Source organism: Schistocerca gregaria, chromosome 2 (genome assembly GCF_023897955.1).
Source record: "Schistocerca gregaria isolate iqSchGreg1 chromosome 2, iqSchGreg1.2, whole genome shotgun sequence".
NCBI classification, from domain to species: Eukaryota; Metazoa; Arthropoda; class Insecta; order Orthoptera; family Acrididae; genus Schistocerca; species Schistocerca gregaria.
Genome location: NC_064921.1, coordinates 401,310,781 through 401,335,175, shown reverse-complemented (window position 1 = coordinate 401,335,175; position 24,395 = coordinate 401,310,781). Strand labels below are relative to the sequence as shown.

General features: G+C 44.3%; 1 protein-coding gene across 1 annotated transcript in view; it reads left to right on the top strand.

Moving 5' to 3' along the window:
• LOC126335797 (kelch-like protein 10) overlaps nt 1–24,395 on the top strand; it is a 193,469-nt gene that overhangs the window by 3,547 nt on the left and 165,527 nt on the right. Inside the window, exon 2 of the mRNA XM_049999261.1 lies at nt 15,066–15,297. Coding sequence (XP_049855218.1) covers nt 15,066–15,297 — 232 coding nt within the window. The remainder of the gene's footprint in view (nt 1–15,065; nt 15,298–24,395) is intronic.

Here is a 24,395-nt window from a genome sequence, read left to right as displayed (position 1 = left end):
CGCTCCCCGGAACTCTCATACTTCGAACGTGGTGACATGATTGGGTGTCACTTGCGTCATACGTCTGTACATGAGATTTCCACATTCCTAACATCCCTATGTACACTGTTCCCGATGTCATAGTGAAGTGGGAACCTGAAGGCGCACGTACAGCACAAAAGCGTACAGGCCGACCTCGTCTGTTGACTTACAGAGACCGCTGATAGTTTAAGAGGGTCGTAATGTGTAATAGGCAGACATCTATCCAGACTATCACACAGGGATTCCAAACTGCATCAGGATCCACTGCAAGTACTATGACAGCTAGGCAGGAGGTGAGAAAACTTGGATTTCATGGTCGAGCGGCTGCTCATAAGCCACACATCACGGCGGTAAATGCCAAACGATGCCTCGCTTGGTGTAAGGACCGTAAACATGGACGATTGAACAGTGGAAAAACGTTGTGTGGAGTGACGAGTGTTCAAATGTGTGTGAAATCTTATGGGACTTAACTTCTAAGGTCATCAGTCCCTAAGCTTACACACTACTTGACCTTAATTATCCTAAGGACAAACACACACACCCATGCTCGAGGGAGGACTCGAACCTCCTCCAGGACCAGCCGCACAGTCCATGACTGCAGCGCCTGTGACCGCTCGGCTAATCCCGCGCGCAGCGAGTGACGAATCACGGTGCACAATCTGACGATACGATGGCAGGGTGTGGGTTGGCGAATGTCCGGTGAACGTCATCTGCCAGCGTGTGTAGTGCCAACAGTAAAATTCGGAGGCTGTGGTGTTGTGGTGTGATGGTGTTTTTAATGGAGGGAGGCTTGCGCCCCTTGTTTTGCGTGGCACTATCACAGCGCAGGCCTACATTGATGTTCTAAGCACCATCTTGCTTCTCACTGTTGAAGAGCAATTCGGGAATGGCTATTGCATCTTTCAACACGATTGAGCGATTGTTCATAGTGCACGGCCTATGGCGGAGTGGTTACTCGACAATGACAGCCCTGTAATAGACTGGCCTGCACAGGGTCCTGATCTGAATCATACAGAACACCTTTGGGATGTTTTGGAATGCCGACTTCGTGCCAGGCCTCACCGACCGACATCTATACCTCTCCTCAGTGCAGCACTTCGTGAAGCATGGGACGCCATTCCCCAAGAAACTTGATTGAATGTATGCCTGAAAGAGTGGAAGCTGTCGTCAAGGCTAAGGGTGGGCCAACACCATATTGAATTCCAGCACTACCGATGGAGGGCGCCACGAACTTGTAAGTCATTTTCACTCAGGTGTCTGGATACTTTTGGTCGCATAGCGTATTTACAATGAAAAATACAGTCAAAAATTCCTTTACAGAAGATGTTGAAAGTGGCCCCCTGCAACATCTATATACAGCTGTGCACGTTTAAGCACATTCAGATACAATAAGTGTAAAGTTTGGATATCAATGGCGCCAACTCCACAACTAATGTTATGTTTCAGTTCTTGTATTGTATGTGGATTAGTTTTAAAGACCTTGCTCTTCAAGAGACCTCACGGGAAAAAATCCCCTGCTGTCATAAATATTTGCTGACAGATAATTCGTCAGTGAAGCCATCATGGACCCCCATAGATACCTTATATGTGTGGCGTGTTTCTCCGTCTTTAAGGAAGAAGCAATGTTATCTTTCATATTCAGTGAGTTGAACACAAAATGTATCAAACATTTCCATATAAGCAACCGTGTTAAGGGTAGAGTCAAAAAATATCATTCCAGTGATGCGCTTTCCTGTTACCACGCACCAAACGCCGACATACAATGTTAGGGTTCTCCGTTGCCCAGTACCTCGTGTTCTGTGAATTCAAATTACGGGAAAGACGAAAGGGTCTGACAAACCACCGTTCATGTTATTCAAAAGCCGCGTGCAGTAATCTATACGTTTCTGTCATCCTCCCGTAACAGCTGCCCACCCGTCAGATTATATGGCTTCAAATTAATACCATTCAATATCCGCTGGCAACTCCTCCTACTTACAAACACCCGTTGGGCCAGTTTATGTGTAGACTTCTTTGGGCTCTAAATAATTCTTCAGAGAACGTGTGCAATAACTTCTGGTGTGGGAACTGAAGGAATTCTTTGTCCATTTACACACATCCGTAGGTGCATCAATTTTTACACAAACACTGTATTGTTCTCTTTGTTGGTAGTCCTCTCCGGATAACTGACCCCGGTAATTTTGCGAATTTCATTATTCGAACCTGTTTTCATATATGCTTCTAGAATTTCAGTTCTTTCTTCTATCGAGGAAGTCATCTTGCAGACCGCAAAAAGAAACGTCTAACTTCGTTGATAAAATGAAATGAAATGCTGACAGAAAAATGCTAACAATTGTTTATTGTATAAAACTGTGCATTGTTGTAGCTGTTTGATCTTATTCAGAAGGCGAAATATTTCCTTCGCGCCGGCAGCGGTGGTCTAGCGGTTCTAGGCGCGCAGTCCGGAACCGCGCGACTGCTACGGTCGCAGGTTCGAATCCTGCCTAGGGCATGGATGTGTGTGATGTCCTTAGGTTAGTGTGGTTTAAGTAGTTCTATGTTCTAGGGGACTGATGACCACAGTAGTTAAGTCCCATAGTGCTCAGAGCCATTTGAACCATTTCCTTCGCATTCAAAGGAGAGGCGGGTTACTTTTAACTGCGTCATACGGAATAAAGAAATACAGAATAAAATAATGGTATGTCTTATAACATTGTTGCCTCAGTCAAAAATACTCTAGCTGTAGCTTAATCGGGTCTCTGACACAAAGCACACAGGGGAAGAGTAGGTCAACGTTTAATCCAAGCAGCAACATGTTTGCAGGGAAAGAACAGTATCCTGCTTATTCCTGGAAGTAGATTTTACACAGCTGTGCATTGTGGGGAGCTCTCACAGTCACTCGGTGCTCTGATGTTGCTGTCAGAAGATTTCATGGCGGTTTATTGTTAGCTACAACCTTTGCAGTAATTTTTGCATCTCTCTTATGATACATATCATCTACAAAATCCCTCCCTCCGCAAGAAGCACAAACAATGAGTTGGAAACCATACAGCATGTTCTACACATGGGTTATTCATTTCATACTAATATTTCAACCCTCCATCACAATGGAAACATACGGTTTCATCTTTGTCACAAGTATAAAAGAATCCGCATTCATTTATTTTGTCAGGGAGTTGCTTAATAGTTTAATACCAACCTTTGAAAGATGTCTACCTCGTATCATATATTATATATTTAGGGTGAACTAGCCAACGGCCTTGCCCCAGCGGTAACACCGCTACCCGTCAGATCACCGAAGTTAAGAGCTGTCGCGATGGGCTAGCACTTGGATGCGTGACGATCCAGTCTGCCGAGCGCTGTTGGCAAGCGGGGTGCACTCAGCCCTTGTGAGGCAAACTGAGGAGCTACTTGACTAAGAAGTTCAATAGGATTTACATCAGGCGAATTTAGTCGCCGAGACATCAACGTGAGTTCACTGTAATGCTCCGAGACATCAACGTGAGTTCACTGTAATGCTCCTCAGACCACTGTAGCACAGTTCTGGCTCCGAGACACGGACAATTCAAATTCAAATGTTCAGATGTGTGTGAATACCTATGGGACCAAACTGCTGAGGTCATCGGTCGCCCGAATTACACATTACTTTAAACTAACGTAAACTAACTTATGCTAAGAGCAAAACACACACCCATGCACGAGGGAGGACTCGAACCTCCGGCGGGAGGGGCCGCGCAATCCGTGACATGACGCCTCAAACCAGGCGGCCACTCCGCGAGGCAGGACAGTTATAGTGCTGAAAGATAACGCCAACTTTGGAAAGACATCAAGGATGAATGGATGCAGGTGGTTCGCATGTGTCAGCGTGTCTTCAATTACTACCACAGGTCCCATACAAGTGCAGGAGAATATCTTCCATGGCATAATACGCTCAACCAGCATGCAGCTGTGGCGCGCTGCACTTTTCGAAAAATGGTTCACATGGCTCTGAGCACTGTGGGACTCAACTGCTGTGGTTATTAGTCCCCTAGAACTTAGTACTACTTAAACCTAACTAACCTAAGGACATCACACACATCCATGCCCGAGGCAGGATTCGAACCTGCGACCGTAGCAGTCGCACGGTTCCGGACTGCGCGCCTAGAAGCACTTTTGGAGCCGCCGTTTATATCGATGACGGCGTTTGTCGAGACGTCTATCGACCTAGTGTAGCAAAAATGTGATTCAGCCGAAGAGCTGACTGAATGATGAATCCTGATGGTCCTGTGCTCACTGCAATCATAACTGACGATATCGTTGGGTCATCATGTAAACACGTATGAATGGTGCGCTCCAAAACACTTGTGTGTGCACCAGCAAAGTGTTCTTCGGGAGAGATGCCACAGATCGCCATCTGTCCTACTTTACAGAGCAGACAAGCCTCCGAACACCACGTTCTGTGATGAGCCGTGAAGGTCAACCATTTAGAGCCTAGTGGTAGTTTCACTGTCCTACCTCTTTTCGTGGATGCTCGCTGCAGTAGCACGTGGAACATTCAACAAACTTGGTCGTTTTCGAGACACTCGTTCACAGGCTCTACGTAATAATAATCTTGTCTTTGTCAGTGTCACTTATCTCAATGGATTTCCCCATTTTGAGCCCATATCTTCTTTAAATGCGAAAATTTTTATGTTAGGCTTTACCATGACTGTTACTGACATTAAATGAAACAACAAGTTCACTGTTACCCGTCACCGTTTTATTTATTTCCACGACGCGTTTCGAAGGTTTAAACCTCCATCATAATGGTGACCGGCTTGTCAAAGTGCAATTCGCAATTAATTATTTTTCCAAAAAGTTTAAAGAAACGTTTAACCCAAGTGAAAACATCTCAACTGATAAAGGAATGATACCGTGGCGTGGACCGTTAAATATTAAAGTTTTCAATACGTCGAAAATTACGAAATGCGGCATACTCATTCGGATGCTGTGAGATTAGAGTACGGGATACGTTTCCTCATTCAAGAAATATTCCGGCGCTATTCAGCCTTTAGCATAGACAGCGATGGAACTATTGACACCTTCTGATGGAAAGTGACATCACCTCTGCATGGATAATTATTATAGCAGTGTAGAACTTGCAGAGAAGTTACTTTAAAAGAATATTCGAGTTTGTGGAACGATACGGCAAAATAGATGATTTTCTGAAAATTAAAGCGCGCAAACGTCAATGTGTTTGAAGCTTGTCATCAACGGAAAGGTGACAAGCGCCCGGCGACAAGCCAAGTAATCCGAATTAGCGATGTCGGCGCCAAGCGAAAAAATTTGTACGAGACATGCGGACGGCAAAGTGTTAACAGTCCACTGTTACCAGTCTCCGTTTTATTTATTTCCACGACGCGTTTCGAAGGTTTAAACCTCCATCATCGGGTGGATTTACATTAGTAAGTATTACATTTGTGTGTGTGTTGTGTTACGCTTTTTGGAGGAACTTGTGACCCTGCCTAGCGGAGAAACAAGACACTATTTCAGAATATGGTTTAGGATTACTTTTGACAAAAAAATTAAACTGATATCTAATGGTAAACCTAAAATAAGTAAACTACAGTACCTTCAGTGGTCACAGGTTCCTTTTGCTGTCGTAACACATCACATGTATACTGCCACATTTGTAAACAAATATGGCGTCAGGAATGAGCTGGGTGTAAGGATCGTACAGTAGAAGAGAAAACATAATCGCAAAGCGCAAAGAGTATACATCGTAACAACATTATTACAGTATAATTGCTTTAAGCATTTGGCGGTGTTAGTTTTGTGGTGTCAAATATATGTGTGTGTACTTCAGGTGGCATATAAATCCAATTCTGACAAGTTGAAAATGCTAAACATTCGTACTCGTTTATACAGTCAGGTGAAATGTTAAAATGGCTTAAACTTCGTACTTGTTGCTAACAATTAGGTGAAATGTTACAGACTTAAATTACAATGATCACATTGGCTACAACAGTAAAGTCATACATACATTACACTCTTTGATTGGGGTTAATAAACAGATGTGAAGTGATGGGCTGGAGGCAGAAGCAGAGGCAGAGAGAGAGAAAAAAATGTGTGTGTGTGTGGGGGGGGGGGGGGAGAGAAAGGGAGAGAAAGAGAGAGAGAGAGAGAGAGAGAGAGAGAGAGAGAGAGAGAGAGAGAGAGGGGAGAGAGAGAGAGAGAGAGAGGAAAGAGTGATTATGAGAGCAAACATTTACATGGCAAGGAGTCTTATGATTGCATGTTGCATATATTAGCTGCCTAAAGGTTGGGGTAATACATCGGTTAATGCTATACAATATGCAGATAGATATACACTTGTGCCAGTAGTTGATGTACATACAGTTTTAAGCTGACAAGGGGTACAAGCTGTTGGTGTGATGAATTATCTGTAAATGAGGTCAATCTCTTGTACTCTTGGCGGCAGTCACTGTTTATGGTAAGTATTAAGGTGTGTGTGTGTGTGTGTGTGTGTGTGTGTGTGTGTGTGTGTGTGTGTGTGTGTGTGTGCATTTTTAAGAATGTAGGCAGTTGTTGTCATTTTTGTCATTTAAGATGGATTCCGGTTGTTTCATTTGATGCTCGTATATTTGGAGTGTTTCGAGGATGTCTAGTTTTCAGCCTTTTTGTTGGATGTGTATGATGCTAATACTTGTGTTGTTAACATGGTGTTTCGTTTCATGCAGGGGGGTACCTACTGCTGATGTGTGGTATTTTTTGTTTTTTAGTGCTGCCATGTGTTCCTTGAACCTAATGTCAAATGATATGCCTGTCTGGCCTATGTAGAAGCAGTCACAGTCCAAACATGCAATTTTGTACACACCTGTGTGATGAAGTGGGTTTCGTGTGCCGATGTTGTGGGGTAACTTCTGTCCAATCTTGTTGTCTGTTATAAAGGATATGCTTATGCCTTTCCGTTTGAAGACATTGGCAATCTGGTATGAAATGTTACCCAGAACGGGGATTGAATGGAAGATGTTATTTTCTTTTTGTTTTTTGTGTTGTGATTCCTTTGACATTATTGAGTGCTTTAGGGTGTCTACTATGGAGCTGTTATAACCATTTTCAATAGCTGTTTGTTTTATTATTTCAAATTCTTGATCGCATATATCTCCTGAGAGTGGTAGTTGGATAGCTCTATTAATCATGTAGCGGAATGCTGCCATTTTGTGTGCTGCGGGGTGGCAAGAGGAGTTGTGGATTGTGGTATGTGTTGTGGTAGGCTTCCGATAAATTTCAAACTGATTTCTGTTATTCTTTATTCTAATGGTAAGGTCTAGGAAATTTAGAGTTGTTAAAGAACTGATTCAACTCAGTGATGTCATCTTTAGTGCCTTCTGTTGAGTGAATCCCCGTCCGTGTCTGCCTCTCTTACATTCTTTTTTTTTACCACGTCACGTGCCAGCAACGCCATCAGGAGACACCCAACGTTGCGGTGGCTAGTGGTCATAATGTTTTGGCTTATCATTGTATAGTCCGCTCTAAATATCCAAGATGCTGACACTTCTGTTCACTGATCATGACGTGACTTCTGGTCACGTGTTCTAAATTTGCTTGCAAACGTTGGAAAGTTGCAAAAACAGAGCGCGACAACGCTGTTTTTCTGTGTGTGTGTGTGTGTGTGTGTGTTGTGTGTGTGTGTGTGTGTGTGTGTGTGTGTGTGTTTCAGTTTCATGTGGGACCCCCCAGACAGTACTCTGGACCTACCGCCGATGATATTAGGCACCTACAGTGCCATTTTTACAGACCATCATTAGATATCGATGAACAGCAGATATATCAGATTTTATTTGTATAGTCCTCGTATAATAAGTATGCACCAGTAAGGCCTCTTTGGGCATTAAAAAACTTCCATCTGGCTTAGCATTCATACAGGGGATTAGAATATATAGAGAGGCATTCAGACATTGATTTTTACTCGATCATTACGCATATGACTGGAAAAGGAACGAAGAACTTGACAATACATTTATGACGTAGTCCACACCATGCAGTGGTTTGCGTAATACATATTTAGGTGTAGGCTCCTGCCTATAGCAACACGGGTAAGCTTTGGAGATTTGCAAAGGAAAAAGGATTGGTGGGCGTTGAAACTGAATGTATATAAATGTAGCTATTAAATCTAAAATAGCCGAAGAGATCTGGTACTGTTCTATTGCGTCAATGAGAACAAATCACTAGAGCAGTATCAATCGTAAAAACACAAAAAAACTGAATGCGAACATCAGCATTATGATGAATTTCTCCCGCAACGTGATGAGCTTTCGAGAGAATTAGGAGGGGTCTGTGAATTGCCTGGGGGTATATATAGCTAGATATCGAAGATCGGAAGATTCGTAGGAATATGGAGGGTAGCCAATACGTTGACAAGAGGGAGGCTGGGATGTTATATCTTTACCGCTTCTTCTAACTGTTGTGTGCACACATATTACTCCCTCCTAAATACGTCTCGTAAAGTGACTGCAGTGAGAAAATTAAAGGCTAATACGAAGGTTTTTTCTACGATACAATCAGCAGCAGAAGTTCCATCTTTTGTTTTCTCGATGAATAAGAGACAACTTTCCTTCGTGAGTTCTGAGTGCCTATGAATAGATGGACTGACATCTTAACAGACAGACTAAATTTACGTCTACATCTATGTGCGACTTTGCAAACCATCGTAAGGTGCGTCGCGGAGGGTACCCTATGCCACTAGTAGTCATTTCCTTTCCTATTCCACTCGCAAATACAGCTTGAGGAAAAAAAAATACATGTAGACATATATACGTCCGTATCAGCACCAGCGTCCCCATCTCAGATTTTTTAAACTTGGGAGTCTATGTCGGAGGGTGGCTTGCAGTTAGAACTCTACGTCCAAGCCACACCTGCTTGTTTCGCAATGTGCTACGAGTTGCAACGACGATCCGCGGCTAGCAGCAGGCATGGTCACGAGAGTCGGCCGACTGGTAGCCGCAGCTAAGTCTCTTGCAACCTGGCAGGTACAAAGAAGTGCTCCAGCCAGTCAGGTCTTTTGGTACACAATACAGATGGTGGGTGGCGCTGGACTAGACTGGAGGTCACTGGTCAGCTTGTCGTCTTGAGATGCTGTTTTCAAGTAAGATAGTGCGCACTACATTCTCCCAAGGTTCTGCTGGCTTTGAAGCGTCTTGCAACTCGTAAATAAGTGCGTTTCGTTTCCCAATGCTGTTGCTACATCACTCCTGTCTATAGGGAGCATGGCTTTATAACAGTATTGGGACAGTGCGTCACTGTCTTACTATTACCCACCATCATGTCTCTCCCAGCAGCTGTTTACTTGCAGCTCGACAGGCGACTACTCCCCCGAACGTCAGTGACAGTTTGTTGTCCTGTTATTATTAGTCATCCTTCCCAAATAGTGCTATTGACTAGACTGACTGGAGCAGCTCTCTAGTGCTAGTCTAACAGCGAAAACATCCTCTCTACATCCAGCAATTATTGGCTAGACTGGCTAGAGCTACTCTCTAGCAAAAATCCAAATAAGTCCCCTATTTAAAATGATCTACATGTATGTCTTTTCGACGGATGAATTGGGTGGTTGGGTGACCTTGAAAAGTAGTTTAAAGTGTAGCTAACCCTATTCTTACCTACATGAAGTTTGGCAAAGATATTCCTGGAATGTTTGCCTTGTGAACAACATCTTTCCCAAAGGATTTTGTACCGGCTTTGATGTAACCTACAACAGGTTTTAACCAGGAAGGAGAGATGAAAAGTGACAAAGATATACCTGGAGGAAGAAGAAGAACTGGTTGCTGCATTCTGTGGGACTACAGCACCTAACATGCCTGAACCTGATGACCACAGTTTTCCTTCTGTATAAGCATTCCGATTGGTTTCTAACAATTTTTTCTCTCATGATATCACAATTTCGAGCCACCAGAGGGCGGCTGAATGTGAACTAGGTCACTCAGTCTCCACATGTAAAAGTGAGCATACGCAAAATAAAAAATTTTACCACGCATTTTCTAACAGGACAACACCGAAAAGTAAAGGAAAACCGCCGTATGCCTCCCACTCCGACAGCTCAGCACAGACAGCGATTTTTCCCACACATTTTCAAATGGAAGACGGTTGGGGAGAGGGTTAGAAGGGATCACTGTGGATGGGAAGTGTGATATGTGAGTGGTAGGGGAAGTGGGCAGAAGGGAGGGGGAGAAACCCAGACATCATGCAGTGATGTCATCAGTCCGACATTGTCACATCTGCACCAGAGGCAGGAGGGATGGGTTGGGATGAGGGCCCACCATCTTGAATAAATCTGGCAACAATGTAGACTGCACCGGTTGACTCATTCCTTCCCTGGTCAGGACATGCCAAACTGATTTCATGTTCCGCGATTTCCAGAATTATTTCGATGGTGTTCCTGACCAGAGACTTCTAATTAAGTTGTAGGCACACAGAATATAACTTCAGTTGTGTGATTGGATTCGTGAGCTGCTGTCAGAAAGGTCACGGAACTCAGTAACTGACAGAAAATCGAGTGAAACAGGAGTGATTCCTTGAGCTCCCAGAAGAGGAGTTTGCAGGCCCTCTGCTGTTCCTAACCTAAATAAAAGATTAAGGAGACAATGTGAGGAGCTGATGCTGTCATTTACTGTGTAGCAAAATTCACCAGAAGTTCAAAACCAATTGCAAAATGACTTACACACAATATCTTTATGCTGCGAAATGTGGTTATTTTCCCTAAGTAAGAAAAAATGTGAGGTCGTCCATATGAGTATGAAAAGAAATCCGTTAACTTTCGGTCCACGATAAATCAAACATAATTTAAATGCTGTCAATTCAACAAAATACGTATTTACAATTACGAACAAATTAAATTGGAAATATCACATAGATAACGTTTTGGGTAAGGCAAAGCAACGACTGTGTTTCATTTGAAGAACACTTAGAAGATACAACATGTCTCCTAAAGAGTCCTAGAGTACTGCTGTGCGGTATGGGATCATTATCAGGCAGGACAGACGGAGGACATAGAAAAAGTCTAAATAAAGGCAGCTTGTGTTTTGGTTTCCGGTTTTCGTTGCGGCGAAATCTTTTTGCGAAATTTGAGTCCTCACGTTTCTCCTCTGAAAGCTACAATATTTTACTGATGCCGACCTACTTAGGAAGAAAGAGAGAACTGAGAGAAATCTAAGTTCATGCGGAAAGATTTAATTGTTCATTTTTCCCAAGCGCTGTGCGAGGGTGTACCGGTAGAGCAGTAGTCTGAAGATTGTTCGAAGAACCCTCTCTCACGCACTTTAAGTGCTTTAGATGTAGATGTCTGGAACCATATGGAATATTAGGTAAAAGGGTGCAGTCAATAACCCCACAATTTTCTAGCTTTATCTGAGTATCAGTGAGTGGTTTCAGCTGCTTGTGATACACATTATGTGATCAAAAGTATCCAGAAACCTATTAATGGACGTAAACGAGGTGTATCCACACTTTATCTTTATGATGGCTTGAAATCGGCTGGGGACGCTTTCATTTAGTGAGTCTGTGGAGGAGTGGCAGCCGATTTTTCCTCAAGAGCGGATAAAAGATAAGGTAGTTATCTTGAGCACTGAGCTCTGGAGCGAAGTAGACTTTCTAACTCATCAGAGACTAACCAAGACTCTGGACAGGCCATTCAATTTCAGGAATGTTATTATCCACAAACCATCGCCCCCCATGCTCTGCTTTATGATAGTTCTCCGTCATGCTGATACAAACAGTCATCGTCTCCAAAGTGTTCCTTACTCTGTACAGAACCAATGCTGTAAAATTTGTTCATACCTTTCCCCAATTAGCGCTTTACTAAGCATCTTAAGGAGACCACACCACAAACACCAAAAATATCCCCACAGCGTAACACATACTCGTCTGTACTTCACTGTTAACATTACACGTGATGGCAGCTAACGTTGTTAAGCATTCACCAAACTCAGGTCCTTCTATCGAATTACCACGGGATACGGCGTCTTTTGTCACTCCATATCACTCGTTTGCATTCACTCACTGTTCAGTGGGGCCACTCTTTACCGTCCTCAAACGTCACTTATCACTGACTACAGAAATGTTCGGCTTATGAGGAGCTGCTCCACCATATAACCCATTCTCTTAAACTTTCTTTACACCATAATTCTGGTAGTTGAACTACGGGTAGCACTTTGGAACTCACGGCTCATTCCTTCTGCTAATTTCATGCAACTTTTTGAAGCCATACTCGGCAAAGGTCGATGGCTTCTATCCGTCAGTACATGACGTCTACCTGGACTCGGTTTAGCTACGGTTGTTCCTTCGCGTTAGCTCTTTAAACCACGTCACCAACAGTCGTCATTGGAGCTTCAGAAGGGTTGAAATGTCTCTAATGGATCAGCTACTCAGGTAGACCAATGATTAGTTCACGTTCGAAGTCATTCAGCTATCCTGACCGACCCATTCTGCTGTTCCTGCGTCTCTACGAACAGCACAACACTCACCGCCTCCTTTTATACTGGCAAGTGCGCCCTCATGACATCTGGTGGTCAATTCCGCGTTACACAGGGGTGTCCGGATACTTATTACTGAAAACTTTTTAAAAGCAGTTGCAGCTGGTTCCCTCAGTATCTTCATTGGACGATCATTTTGCAAAATTTTGTGCGATGGTTAAACCCGTTCGTTTAGCCAGAATGAAGCCAATCACATATGTACAGAACATGTCTGAGCGCATTTCACTTATGATCTACTTATAAATAACGACCACATGTGAGCAAGTATTGAAATTGAACAGCTTAGTGCTTTTCAGAGGCTTTAGGATTTGTTTACTCAGACCGTGCCTCCAAAACTTTCATGTCCATCGACTGTACAAGCGACGGAAGACGTATTGGTTCATCCTGATTCTCATTCAAACAACATCGTACATTCGCAGCAATGCTGGAAGCCTATCATCTTTCTGGAAGATGTAATTCTCTGCTGGGAACTCCGAGTGACCTCGTTGATCCGAAACTATTTCAGGGAGCTTACAGTTACTTTCTCTTTCCGCATGACAACAGAATCCAAATAGAACACGATATATTCGCTAAAACAAGTCAGAACCTCCACAACGTTCACTATTGAAAGAAAACAGTATGACTTGCTTAGTTTCCCTTGGTGTCTGTACTCTTAAGGATCACATTATATGTCTCGGTTACACAGTATTCCCAGCTTGGTGTTAATTATTTCACTGGAGTCTATTCTCTAGAGCCATCTCGTCTGCCATAGGTTTGGCAACAGCAGATGCAGAGTGAATGTTTCGTTTATTCACTTTCCGTTGCTCTAATTTCGACGAAACTGTGTTTTCTAAGCGTGTTAACCTCAAAAATCATTTCCATGCTATTTGTCTTCTTGTGAGAGGTAACAAATCATGTTATCCTCAGAAAGTTTGCGTTGAACAGACGATGCTTTCCAATGAACTACGTGTTCTGGATGTCTCCTCAGGAGCCGCGCGGGGTTAGCCGAGGTGCTGTTCAAATGGTTCAAATGGCTCTGAGCACTATGCGACTTAACTTCTGAGGTCATCAGTCGGTCTAGACCTTAGAACTAATTAAACCTAACTAACCTAAGGACATCACACACAGCCATGCCCGAGGCAGGATTCGAACCTGCGAACGTAGCGGTCGCTCGGCTCCAGACTGTAGCGCCTAGAACCGCACGGCCACTCTGGCCGGCCGAGCTGCTGTCATAGACTGTGCGGCTGGTCCCGGCGGAGGTTCGAGTCCTCCCTCGGGCATGGGTGGGTGTGTTTGCCCTTAGGATAATTTAGGTTAAGTAGTGTGTAAGCTTAGGGACTGATGACCTTAGCGGTTAAGTCCCATAAAATTTCACATACATTTGAACATTTGTCTCCTCAGGCTTGCTGCCGGATCCTAAAAACAACGTGATTTCGGCGATCCAACTGTCCGCCATCTTCAGGAGAACGCTGCTGCTGAGTCCCGCTGAAAACTGATGCCGTGGGTCAAATATTCGTCCTATGTAGCCCGCCGTACCGTACACGGCGCACAGGGGTGGCCGGTACTTGGACGGGTGACCTTCCACGAACACCGCGCGCTGCTGACAATGTTCCCGTTTGCCTTTACGGCAAAGGGGTCAAGAGAGGTAGTGGTGTAAATCATTGACCAATAGCCTTTGCGCCAACGCCCTGGATTAAATTCAGAACCTGTTCGTAGTGTCTCATGGAGAGAGGGTATGTGACACTGTTACACTTTTGACCGTTATCTGCCACCCGCTTAATGCTCTTCGCGAGGAGTAGGCTATTTTGTCTGTACTCGGTTTCACCCTCTCCGTCGCCTCACCTTCCTCAACACAGACACGACAGTACACACACACACACACACACACACACACACACACACACACACACACACACACACACACGCACGCACGCACGCACGCACGCGCGCGCACACATACACACACACACACACACACACGCACACTTGACAAGTACACCTACACACACAGATCTCACACTTCGCGGAGGAAAGTTGTCAGCTGGCGCGGAGGATAAGAAACACCTTTCCAGTTAGGCGGCTAAAACTATCCTTTGGGGTCTCCCAGCCATTCATATCATAAGACTTCACTTTATCTAGGTTGAGTACTTCCAGACACCTTGGGTTGATTTGCGACTGTCGTCATGGATGTATCAACTAGACCCATACCGACAAGTTGCCCTAACTAGAACCCTGTGAAGTATGATATGATGATGCAACACAACGATCGCCGGTGTATGATGAAACACAACGATCGTAGGTGTACTGGCAGCTGAAAACACTTCCTGAGATATTATAGTACAAGAGGAAAACAAAAGACGATAGTACGTTATACATGAACCAGAAGAAAACAAATACTCCTGGAAATGATCACCTTTGCAAAAAGACGATCGTATCGCTTTGTTCATCCTTCGCAGGAACTGACCGTTCTACCGACTGAGCATCTTCACTCGTAACGATTCGCGCTATAGACGCAGCCATTACTACTTTCTGTTGCGTATTGGGCGCAGCTGACAATGTGTGTGGTATCCAGGGTAACACAGTGAGCCCGTGCTGACGCAGCAGCAGCCTCAGCAGCAGCTCCACAATTTCTCCAGTCGCGCCCTCGACATGGAGGCGGAGCAGATTCAGGTGAGCCGCGCACCGCGCCCACGAACCAGCTGCTTCCAGTCGCCCAAAGCGCATGCTTGTATCCCGTTTTCTGTCCCGAGAAATATGCTGTCAATAATGCCTACAGCTAAAGAGTACCAGCTCAAGGCGAGCCATATAGCCTGTACGTTGTCAGAAGTGTCAGGTGAGGACTGGTTCCAGTTCCATAAACGTTACGCCTATGTTGCACCGATCTCGGTCAGTGCCCGAAAACCTCAAACCACACGCACACAGAGCGTATTTGATTTTTGCGACAAGTGGGGTAAAAGAGTACCAACAGTTTCTTCGGATTTTCCGTTGCGTGCTGATGTTGGTGAACACTACGAATGAGGCGTCAGATCTGTAGGTAGCTAATGGGATTGTCATTCGCAATTTCGTTTGCCTCCTAAGTGAAGTTAACTGATTTTTTTTCACTCGCAGAAGTTTAAGTTGTGGTCTTAGGTTTCTGCCTATCCACAAATCGCGGCATTTTCGGAAAAGACAGCCACATATTTGAGATACTGGTAAATCAAAATCATAAAACTGGGCGATTTTCATTGCCTACCGTATATTATCATCAGATTGGTAGCGGCCTACGATAATGAACTGCCAACAGCAGCACGCAAAGGAAATCTGTCGGCGCCGTAAGTGCACTTAGCCACAAATGGATAGGCCTCCGGTTAATAGCGGACGCGTGCTTGCTTTCAGATGTGAACGACACGAACATCGTATCAGATGAATTGTTTCCGGGTCAGATTAGTTTGTTTAATTGTTGGGAGGCAGCGTATAAGACCTCGAGTGTTTTATATCGCCCCTTTTATATATTTTTGATGTCGGAATATCTTATGCAAACGCCGGGAACGTGTACAATAACACAGATTAATAATAAGAGAAACTAGAATTCTTACAATACTGTTGCAAAATGGAAAGTTCATTTGAGTGTGTGGCTGACTCTCAGGTAAATTTACGTATTACATATAGTATGAATTCTGCCATTGAACCATTTGTCTTCGTGTTCGCCTAGCACATTATCTACTATAATTTTTTTCATTTGCTGTTAGGGCAAGGCCCCCATCTTTTGTTTTGATTTATATTATCTTCGACAGGATTACTAAATATGCATTTCAAAGAAACGCGAAATTTGTAGCAACAAGCTATTGCGTTTAAAGATTATGTTAATCGAGTCCCTTCTTTTCAACATTATAGGGAAAACATTAGTAGAAACTATAAAGAGTTATAAATCGCACAATTTCTTTACATTCACTGACGGAAATGCTAAGTGTTACACCCTGAAGAACCAGCCCGACATACATCAAACTTGATGGAGATGTTCAGCACATAACGAGATTTAAATTGTTAAATTATCATTCCATTCAACACTTATGTCCACCATCAATATCAGTATGAGGTGTGACTCCCACAGCCACGAATACACTCTTGTATTCGTCGAGCCATGGAGTCAAAATCCTCCGAATGTCATCCTTGGCAATTTCTTGCCATTCCTGGAACACATCCTGTGTTAGTTCGTGAAGATAGATGGCCGGAGGCTGGCATGCAAGTACTCCTCCCGTCGCATCCAAGATATGTTCTATGGCTGGCAAATTATTGATTCGTGCAAGCCAGTGAGAGATCTAAAGATTCCTCTGTGCTTCAGAGGTGTGAACTGCGGCGAGGTGACTTCTGTTATCTTTTGGAGTGTGCTGCTTGGTATCCTGGTGACAACGTTGTCTACCAATCATTCCACGTACAGGCGAGGGTTCATCATTCTCACCAGCCCCAAATTAGTGCTTCTGTCATATCCAGTAGTGCTCTACATCATAATTCAACAAGTTGCAGAGGTGTGAGTGCCTTTAATTGTTACTTCCAGTGATCTTTCATCATATCATCTGCAGACCAGTCGCGTCGATCTCACCATCACAAACAGAAGCGAAACTCATCGCCGAATGGCACCGCGTGACCACTACGGTCGCAGGTTCGAATCCTGCCTCGGGTATGGATGTGTGTGATGTCCTTAGATTAGTTAGGTTTAAGTAGTTCTAAGTTCTAGGGGACTGATGACCTCAGATGTTAAGTCTAATAGTGCTCAGAGCCATTTGATTTTCATCGCCGAACACAATAGGAAACCCGCTCAATGTTGCAGCTGACTGGGGTTCTACGCCATGCATCTCCGTGGTGTGGTCCCGGCTGTAAACGCTCTGCAACTGGAGGTCTCATCCCAGCTTCTAGCAGTCTGTTGCCGACGGTTCGCGGTGATATTCTGGTTGCAATCTGTGCCCGGGTTTCAGCTGTTGTCATCACTCTATTGGTCAACGGCAGTCGAATAATCCTACGGTCTTGTCGGTAGGATGCTGCCATGTCCCTAATGCTGATGATTCCACCTGAAAATGGTCATTAGTTGCACTCGCATAGTCTCTGGGATGCTGCTTTGCGGTCTCCCCGTGAAAAGTTCCGGTAACGTTTTTAGTCTCACCCAACAGCGTTCTCAAAATATTCTTCGTCTCTAAGAATACATTTTATATGTTTTGAAAATACGCTCAAATAAAGATGAAATTTTAATCAACGTATCCCACAGGCATGGATATACTGGAGTATGAGTTTCGTAGCGTTTTGGCAAAGCACTGATGCGTCATTGTATCAATGCAAGTCAGGTGCGAATATTTCTTATGATGACGATCGTATCAAATGTTTCCGATGTTAAAAATGAGTCCCAAATAACCTAATACCTTAATGGAACCTAACGTTCTGCATTATAACTGTGCTACATATTCTACTAAATCCCGCACAATATGCACAACGTTTTACCATTGTCTTTTCTTTTTATGATGGCTTTGAAGGAGGAATAAAGTAAAATATTTGATTGCAAAGCGAGAGACAGATAGACTTTTTTCTCTTTAAACTGTACATTTTACCGAAGGAATTTATATTTGACGCATTTTATGCGTCACATAACCTTGCTAATAAGCAGTGGCTGCCATCCCTTGTGGTGGCGTTGAAAGTCCGTACCGTACAAATAGCCTCAGAACAAGTTTTAACCTGTTTCAGAGATATATTCGCCCACATTCTGTTCCTGTGGATGACAATGCCCCAATTGATTCTGTCGAAAAAAGGTTTACTCCTGAAACTTCCTGGCAGATTACAACTGCATGCTGGGCCAGGCCAAGTCGCGGCCAAGTAGTCTACCGACTGAGCTAACCAAGCACGACTGACAACGTTTCCTCACAGGTTTATTCCTGCTAGTACCTCGTCCCGTACTCCTGTCGGCACAGCGTCTGACCGCGAAACACGAAGGTCCCGATTTCGAGTCTCGTTGCGGCACGCAGTTTTACTCTGCCGGGATGTTTCGTATCAGCGCACACACCGCTGCAGAGAGAATATTTCATTCTGGAACTTTACGATTATCATCCTTTAACATCAGGCTGTTTCAGGGAAACTGCACACCAAGTCTTCATTCGTCAACTGTTCAATAACTTATAAAACTATGATTCAAACTCTATAAAAAGTTCCTTGAGTTATCGAAGATAAAGGGAACATCGAGGATGAATCTTTCAGTTCACAGGCCCGTGTACATTTCTCTGGCAATTTAAAATTGTCTGCTGAACCTAGACTCAAACTGGACAGAGACGGAAACGGGAAACAGGCTGTGATTTTTCAAGGGATGCACACCGGCATTCGCCTTGAGTAACCAGGGAAAACATGGAGCTGGACGAGCAGACTTGGACTAGAGTCGCACTACGTCCGAATGCAAAGCACATTACCTTACTACTGCGCTACCTCTCCTAGACGAATGAGTGCGCCTCAGTACCTTCTCAACGCATCAACCGATCAGTACCCCTCTCCTACTTCTCAAGCTGTAATTATCATACAGGAACAGCAGTCTTTGGAGAAAGGGCATTGTGACGAAAGAGTTAACGACAGCTTGAAAGTTGTCTCCAAATTGAACTTCCACTCTGCAGGAAGATAATGGAACTTAAGTAAGTATTGAAAATTTTTGTTTGACCAGAATTCGACTCCGTATCTTTGCATTTTGTCAAAAAGGCTCTACTGAAGCGAAAGAACTACGAAAAGATCTTAGTTCGACTCCCCTCCTGGAATTATCTTTTAGTCTACCTTTCAGTATTATTACAACCTAAATGCCAGTGTAGAGTGGTAAATTGACTCTGGAAGCAAACTTAATCTCCTATGAACGCTAGTACAGCAAAGTCGTAGGACAAACTTTGTTACGACTAGAAGCATGGGAGATGTAGGACAACACTGAAACTTTTTGTTTGCTCTTGAGACGTTCTCGCAGTTAGTTTCAAAGAGGTACGGTCGGGGTTCAGACTTTTACTGATTGCTGGACTACACTTAGAACTGACACGGATTTATGACTCCGTTTTTCAGTCTAGGCACCAAGTCCCTGTAAACGACGATCGGGACATTCTACCAATTGTTCAGTTCCCCGACGAGAGAAATTCACTCCTCGGTCACGGAGCTGTTCGAGAACCGGTGTGTTAACGCCCTCATTGTGGGAAAAACTGCGAATGCTGCGAATCAGTTCCTCGATTGCCTGGACATTCTCGTCTGTGGTCGATGTCGAAGACAGTCTTCCCCAAGTGCGGCCTTGGTGAAATTGTTGTTACCATTTCACTACGACTGTGTGTGACATTGCGTTTGGTTCATGCAGCGACAGAATTTCACGATGAATGTTGTGTGCAGTTTAAAGTCTTGTCTACAAGAATGCTACATTCCCACATACTTAGTTGTCGCGCCGTTTCACTTCCACACTATGAAGCACCTGTTCTCCGTACTGCAACGGAACTGTGTCGGCGGGAGACCCAGAACAAGTGCTCTTGCGACAATACACTACTCTTGTTCTTACTTTCTGAAGTCCCCTGTTCATAGCCTTTGCGCAGCTTTTGATCTGACCCGTAATTGATCCTGAAACGACTAATGATTGTCAGGTCTACTGATGAACAACAACTTCTGAAAAACTTATTCGAAAATACTGGGAACAATCTGAAGACCCATTATTGACCGTTGTCCCTGAATCATAACCACACTGTGGGAGCAGCCAGCTGTAATCACGATAATTAACAAAAATCCCATATTCGAAAACTTTATGATATGAAATGCTAGTGTGTACCATTTAAACCAGTTTGTTCCGAAATGTCTTGGGATGAAGTCGACACCTCAATCTAAAAATTTATGAAGTGATGTTGCAAGACATAACTGGTGCTGAGTTATCGGAAAATGCGGGCAGCAAATGTAAAGGTCCTTGAGTAGCAGGTATCTGGTGTCACTGTCTCCCCTCATCCGTACAATTCATAAGCATCCATTTCAAGGAGTTACAAGTATGTAAACCCTTGTCTGAAAGAACAGAAGCTGTTGACGATCCACAGCTGTACGAAATACTTAGAAATTAATTCGATGACTGTGATTTACTCGACATCAGCTGTATTAAGTATAGATTTGCTGTCCAATAGTGACATATTAAAATTTGTGCCGGACCGGGATCAGAACACGAATTTCCCGCTAATTGCGAGCGGTCGCCTTAACCACTTCATCTATCCGTGTACACTCCGCTCCGTGAAGTAGATGTGGCATCGACCGTTATTCGATCGGACGTGGTTCAAAGTACGCGGCACGCCGCGTTTCCTACAGCCGCCACCGTGGCACGAGGGCGCTGCCACGAAGGTTTACACCGCTGTCAACGAGACGCAAGCATCCCCCCTCCGGAGCTACAGCGGTGGGTGTGCTTTAGTTCCAACATTCATGCACAGAGACCACTTTTTGTGTTTGCCAGTTGAATAACATTTACAGACTTTCATAGTGGCCAGGGTTCGATATCTTCTGAATAGGCGTTGTATTGAAAAGCGACAGATTTATAAATCTTTTATATCTGTATGTGTTTCAACATTCAAAGCTACCGTTAGCAACTCTCACTGCTAACACAGTAACAAAGCCATGTATTATTTTCACTGTTTGAAATTGGATGTAGAATAAGTTAATATACGAATTGTTTGATCATGAACAGCATACGTTTCTCACTGCTGTAACTACTGGGAACCACACAGAGTGCAAAGGAAGACGTAACAGACTGTCGTGGCAGCGGCACAATCGTTCGTGGCAGCGCCCTCGTGCCTTTGTGGTGGCTGTAGCAAACGCGGTGTGTATCTAGCGGCGCGCGTGCTTCCTGCCGGAAAACGGCTGATACCTCAGAAAAAAGGTTGAGAAGATCACTGAGGCATTTAGTAGTTTAGGCTAGCGTGCCAGTAGCATCAGCTCTCAGAGCACTGAAAAATACAGGGTGATTCAAAAAGAATACCACAACTTTAAAAATGTGAATTTAATGAAAGAAACATAATATAACCTTCTGTCATACATCATTACAAAGAGTATTTAAAAAGGTTTTTTTTCACTCAAAAACAAGTTCAGAGATGTTCAATATGGCCCCCTCCAGACACTCGAGCAATATCAACCCGATACTCCAACTCGTTCCACACTCTCTGTAGCACATCAGGCGTAACAGTTTGGATAGCTGCTGTTATTTCTCGTTTCAAATCATCAATGGTGGCTGGGAGAGGTGGTCGAAACACCACATCCTTAACATACCCCCATAAGAAAAAATCGCAGGGGGGCAAGATCAGGGCTTCTTGGAGGCCAGTGATGAAGTGCTCTGTCACGGGCTGCCTGGCGGCCGATCCATCGCCTCGGGTATTTGACGTTCAGGTGGTTACGGACAGATAAGTGCCAATGTGGTGGCGCTCCATCCTGCTGAAATATGAATTGTTGTGCTTCTTGTTCGAGCTGAGGGAACAGCCAATTCTCTAACAGCCAATTCTCTGCCGTACTCAATAACACAATACTGTTGAGCGGTCGCAATCTTAGCATCAACTGACGCTGACGCCTAGTCAACAGCGCCTCAAGTGAACAAATGTACAACTAATTGAAACTTTATAGCTCCCTTAATTCGCCGACAGATAGTGCTTAGCTCTGCCTTTTGTCGTTGCAGAGTTTTAAATTCCTAAAGTTGTGGTATTCTTTTTGAATCACCCTGTATAAGGAATCTGGTCAGACATCAAACCTTACGTAGCAATGGTAGTGCACCCAATGGCTAGTTCAGGTACTGTTCCTTGACGCCTGCACAGCATCTGGCTAATATAGCGTGTCGGAGCCGTCTATCCTGAAATGCTCTTTTACCTGACAAAGCATGATTGCTATTGTTGCAGAATATGATTTGCACAACAACTGACGCTCCGAAAATCCTAATCAGGTGCGTAAAGGGCTTCTGCGTGATCGACATCAACCAATATTGTTCCTTGTATATGAAACAGAGGAATGGGAAAGGAAGGGAAAGGGTGTATGGGAAACTAGTGACTTTCAGCCACACAGATGTAGAGCACTACTGTATATGACAACAGCACTAATTTGGGGTTGTTGAGAATGATGAACCCTCGCCAGTGCGTGGCTAGATTGGTAAACAGAAGGTAGATAGTGTCGGAAGTTCCATGCGGCTTTTCGCGGATGATGCTGTAGTATACAGAGAAGTTGCAGCATTAGAAAATTGCACTGAAATGCAGGAAGATCTGCAGCGGATAGGCACTTGGTGCAGAGAGTGGCAACTGACCCTTAACACAGACAAATGTAATGTATTGCGAATACAAAGAATGAAGGACCCTTTATTGTATGATTATATGATAGTGGAACAACACTGGTAGCAGTTACTTCTGTAAAATATCTGGGAGTATGCGTACGGAACGATTTGAAGTGGAATGATCATATAAAATTAATTGTTGGTAAGCCGGGAGTCAGCTTGAGATTCATTGGGAGAGTCCTTAGAAAATGTAGTCCATCAACAAAGGAGGTAGCTTATAAAACATTCGTTCGACCCATACTTGAGTATTGCTCATCAGTGTGGGATCTGTACCAGGTCGGGTTGACAAAGGAGGTAGAGAACATCCTAAGAAGAGCGGCGCGTTTCGTCACAGGGTTATTTGGTAAGCGTGATAGCGTTATGGAGATGTTTAGCAAACTCAAGTGGCAGACTCTGCAAGAGAGGTGCTCTGCATAGCGGTGTAGCTTGCTGTCCAGGTTTCGAGACGGTGCGTTTCTGGATGAGGTATCGAATATATTGCTTCCCCCTACTTATACCTCCCGAGCAGATCACAAAAGTAAAATTATAGAGATTCGAGCGCGCACAGAGGCTTTCCGGCAGTCGTTTTTTCCGCGAACCATACGCGACTAGAACAGGAAAGGTAAGTAATGACAGTGGCACGTAAAGTGCTCTCCGCCACACACCGTTGGGTGGCTTGCGGAGTGTAAATGTAGATGTAGATGTAGATCGTAGAACTGCACGGACGAAAGCTGAAAATTTGCGCCGGACCAAGACTCCAACACGGATACATCACTTCTTATAAACCGTCGCCTTAATCGCTTCGGCCAACCGGACATGGTCCCTGATCGACCCAGAATTCCAAAATATCGCAAGCTACAGGTGATTCCACTTCCGGTCCGGCACTAATTTTCAGCTTTCGCCCTTGCATTTCCAGAATGCCGTGAGTGGCTGTAAATCGTTAGTTTCCCACCCACCCTCTCCCTTTCCTTCTCATTCCTCTATTTGATATACAATGTATACACCTGTCGCGTCATCACGAGTAGTATCTGTTCTGTCGGACACGTCAGAGAATAGACACTAATCGTATATACACTGAAGAGCCAAGGAAACTGGTACACCTGCCTAATATCGTGTAGGGCCACCGCGAGCACGCAGACGTACCGCAACACGACAGGGCATGGATTCGACTAATGACTACTTGCTGGAGGAAACTGACACATGAATCCTGCCGGGCTGTCCATAAATCCGTAAGAGAATCAGTGGGTGCAGATCTCTTCTGAACAGCACATGCTGAATAATGGTCATGTCTGGGGAGTTTAGTGACCAGCGGAAGTGCTTAAACTCAGAAGAGTGTTCCTGGAGCCACTCTGTAGCAATTCTTGATGTGTGGGATGTTTCATTGTCCTGTTGGTATTGCCCAAATCTGTCGTTATACACAATGGACATGAATGGATGCAGGTGATCAGGCAGGATGCTTACGCACGTGTCACCTGTCAGAATCGTATCTAGACGTACTAGGGGTCCCATATCACTCTAACTACACAAGTCCCACATCATTCCAGAGCCTCCACTAACTTGAACAGTTCCCTGCTGACATGGTGGGTCCGTGGATTCGTGAGGTCGTCTTCATATCCGTACACGTCCATCCGCTCGATACAATTTAAAACAAG